Source organism: Alligator sinensis, unplaced genomic scaffold (genome assembly GCF_000455745.1).
Source record: "Alligator sinensis unplaced genomic scaffold, ASM45574v1 scaffold542_1, whole genome shotgun sequence".
NCBI classification, from domain to species: domain Eukaryota; kingdom Metazoa; phylum Chordata; order Crocodylia; family Alligatoridae; genus Alligator; species Alligator sinensis.
In genome coordinates, this window is record NW_005841963.1 from 392,340 (window position 1) to 394,935 (window position 2,596).

Sequence of the window (2,596 nt, forward strand, 5' to 3'; positions counted from 1 at the left end):
GAAATGCTTGTTGCAAAGAGTTCCCGCCATTTGTGTGCTAATTCGAGTCCCATTATTGGCCAGTTCTAAATTATTCACACGTGGCGGCTAGTGATTGGCTTGCTAGCCGTATAAGAGGCTTGAGTGGTTTCCGCCCAAGTTGGAGGACTCCACGAACAAGGGAGGAGGAGACTTCACGCTGTGTAAAGATCTCTAAGCGCTGCGGATCCTTACGGACCCAGTGCATTTAAAGCAGGCAACAGAGGTCTGATCAACCTCTAGCCGCTCCCCGTCGCCGATAGATTCCTAGACGTATCCCTTCCCGCGCGCAAGAGAACCGAACCCACGGAGCCTAGCAAACTTCGTGTGAATGAGTGAGCAGAAGAACCCACGGAGCCTAGCAAACTTCGTGTGAGTTTATTCAGAGCTCTTCCGGACGAGTACTTTCTTCAGCTGACACGACGGGCTCGCGTGTTCAGAGCCTTCAGCCGGATTGGGCTAGAGTTCACGAGTCTAGAACTTTTGTCCGCCTCTCTTCTTTCCTGTCTGTAACCGCAACTTAAGCAAGTTTTCAGCCTGCACCACTGTCATCTCGGTGTAAGTAAACCATCTTTTAAACTACCGATACGCGTCTGTGCCTAATTCCAGCTCCAAGGCCTTCCCTCTCCGACCCGGCGTGCCCGGGCTGCTGGCCACAGCCCGCGTGCAGCGCAGAAAAGGGCTCGGGTCGCTCCCGGCCTGCACAAGGGCCACACTCCCCCCACTACAGAGGAAGGCAAAACCACCCCCACAGTTTGGACCAATCTGACCACGGGGTCAAATTCCTTCCTAACCCCAAAATGCCTTAGCACACCAGTTACTAACCTTTGACCTCCACTCCTATCCCCGTTTTCATTATTTGTCCCAAGTAATCTGTAACATGTCATTAATGGCCCCCAGTATTAAAGGGGCTTATATTTTCCCTGGCAGGCCTGTGATTTTCCTGGACATATTAAAAGTCCTGATCCCCAACTCAGGCGATTGACTGTTCTGACCCTGAATGGACAGACAAGACCCAGTAGCCAGGAACCTCGGGCTCTGGTTTCAGCAGCAGCACTGGCACAGCCCAGTCAAAATCCCTAGCTGCAGCCAACACCCAAACCCTGTGGTGAAGGCTTAAAAACGCCCCCCAAACCCCAAACAAGATGAAATGTGGCACCCAGGCAAATGTAAACCAGGTTCTCTACTGTCCTTCAGCTGTGTAACAATGTGGCTACTATACATGTTGTCCTGTATTTCTCGTAATTATACTGTACCATGCAAAACATGTCAATTAATGTTTTTTTTCCAATGTGTGTTGCTCTGTGTGTGAAGGGGTGGGTGTGTGCATGCGTGTGTGGGGGTGCAATTCCCCCCCCCCCCCTTGCAGCCACCAGCAAAAAACATATATCATATCATAAAAGTAGGACTGGAAGAGACTTCAAGAGGCAGGAAAAGCCCAGCAGCCCCATATGGGGATCGAATCCTCCATCCAGCTGCTTTTAGTAACGCTCTCCAAATAGCCCCAGCCGAAGGACCGCCCCCCAATTCGGCCCTGCGCATGCGCTGCTCCCCACCCCCCGACGCCTGTGCGCGTGCGCACCAGTGGGGAAAGGGGTGTGGCGCACCCTGACTGGGGTTCTGCGCCGCGCGCTCCCAGGAGGCAAGGGCACCCCCAGGGGGCGGGGGGGGGGGGGGGGGGGGGACTCACAGTAGTACGCCACGACGGGCTCCCGCTTGTCCAGCTCCTGCCCGGCGGGCAGGTGGTGCTGCATGCTCTTGAACTGCGGGGGCAGCGCGGGCAGGGCCGCGGCCGCCATGACGCGCCGGGCCGGACCCGCCGCAGCAGCAAGAAGAGTAAAGCCAACAACAACAGTCCCCTCCCCCACTCCGCGCCGGCAGAGTCCTGTCTGGCTGCTGCTGACCTCGGGGAGTCACTTCCGCTTCCGGGCCAACAACACCTCCTCCCTCCCCCTGCGCATGCGTGCTTAAGGTGCGGCAGGAGAGCGGCGTCTGCAGCAGCGACCTCTGTTGAGCGGGAGGGCCAAAGCGAGGCTGGTCAGCCAGGGACGGGAGAGGCGGGGGAAGGGGAGGCCTCTCAGGGAGGCGGAGGTTCGAGTCCCGCTTGTGGCGCTCTGGCTCCCGGCCTCGGTGGGATTGGTGTTGCCCAGTTGCGAGCTCTGCTGGGCCTTCCCGGGCCGGGCCTGCAGCCGTCTGTCCCCTGTGGAAATCCGCAACTCCTGCAGACGGATCTGTGGCTCAAGGATTGAACTCTGAAGTCAACTCAAGACCCAGACATGAGCCATGGTAAAAATCATCCTCAAATCGAGGGGTTGCCAACAATCAGTTAGATAGGACAACTGCCCCGCAAACCCAACCTGGCCATTGACCCAAGTAATGTGCATCCCATGAAGGAGCTACACATCTACTTTGAAGCAGGCCTGCACTGCAAGTTTTCAAGCCCTGCCCATGTCCGCTATCATGGGGACTGAGTTGTCAAAACAAAATTTGGAGGGGGCCTGCCTATGCAAGAAATAGCCCTCATAAGTCACTTCAAGAGCAATTGCTTTTGTCTGCGGTCCACTGTCTTCTCAAGTCC

At 56.3% G+C, this 2,596-nt stretch overlaps 1 protein-coding gene across 1 annotated transcript in view; it reads right to left on the bottom strand.

Annotated features, from left to right (window-relative positions):
* The window catches only part of VTA1 (vesicle trafficking 1), a 75,513-nt gene extending 73,556 nt beyond the window's left edge, over positions 1–1,957 (bottom strand). The window contains exon 1 of the mRNA XM_006020679.3: positions 1,709–1,957. Within this exon, the coding sequence (XP_006020741.3) occupies positions 1,709–1,817 (109 nt within the window). The 5' untranslated portion in view covers positions 1,818–1,957. The remainder of the gene's footprint in view (positions 1–1,708) is intronic.
* Positions 1,958–2,596: the final 639 nt, after the last annotated feature.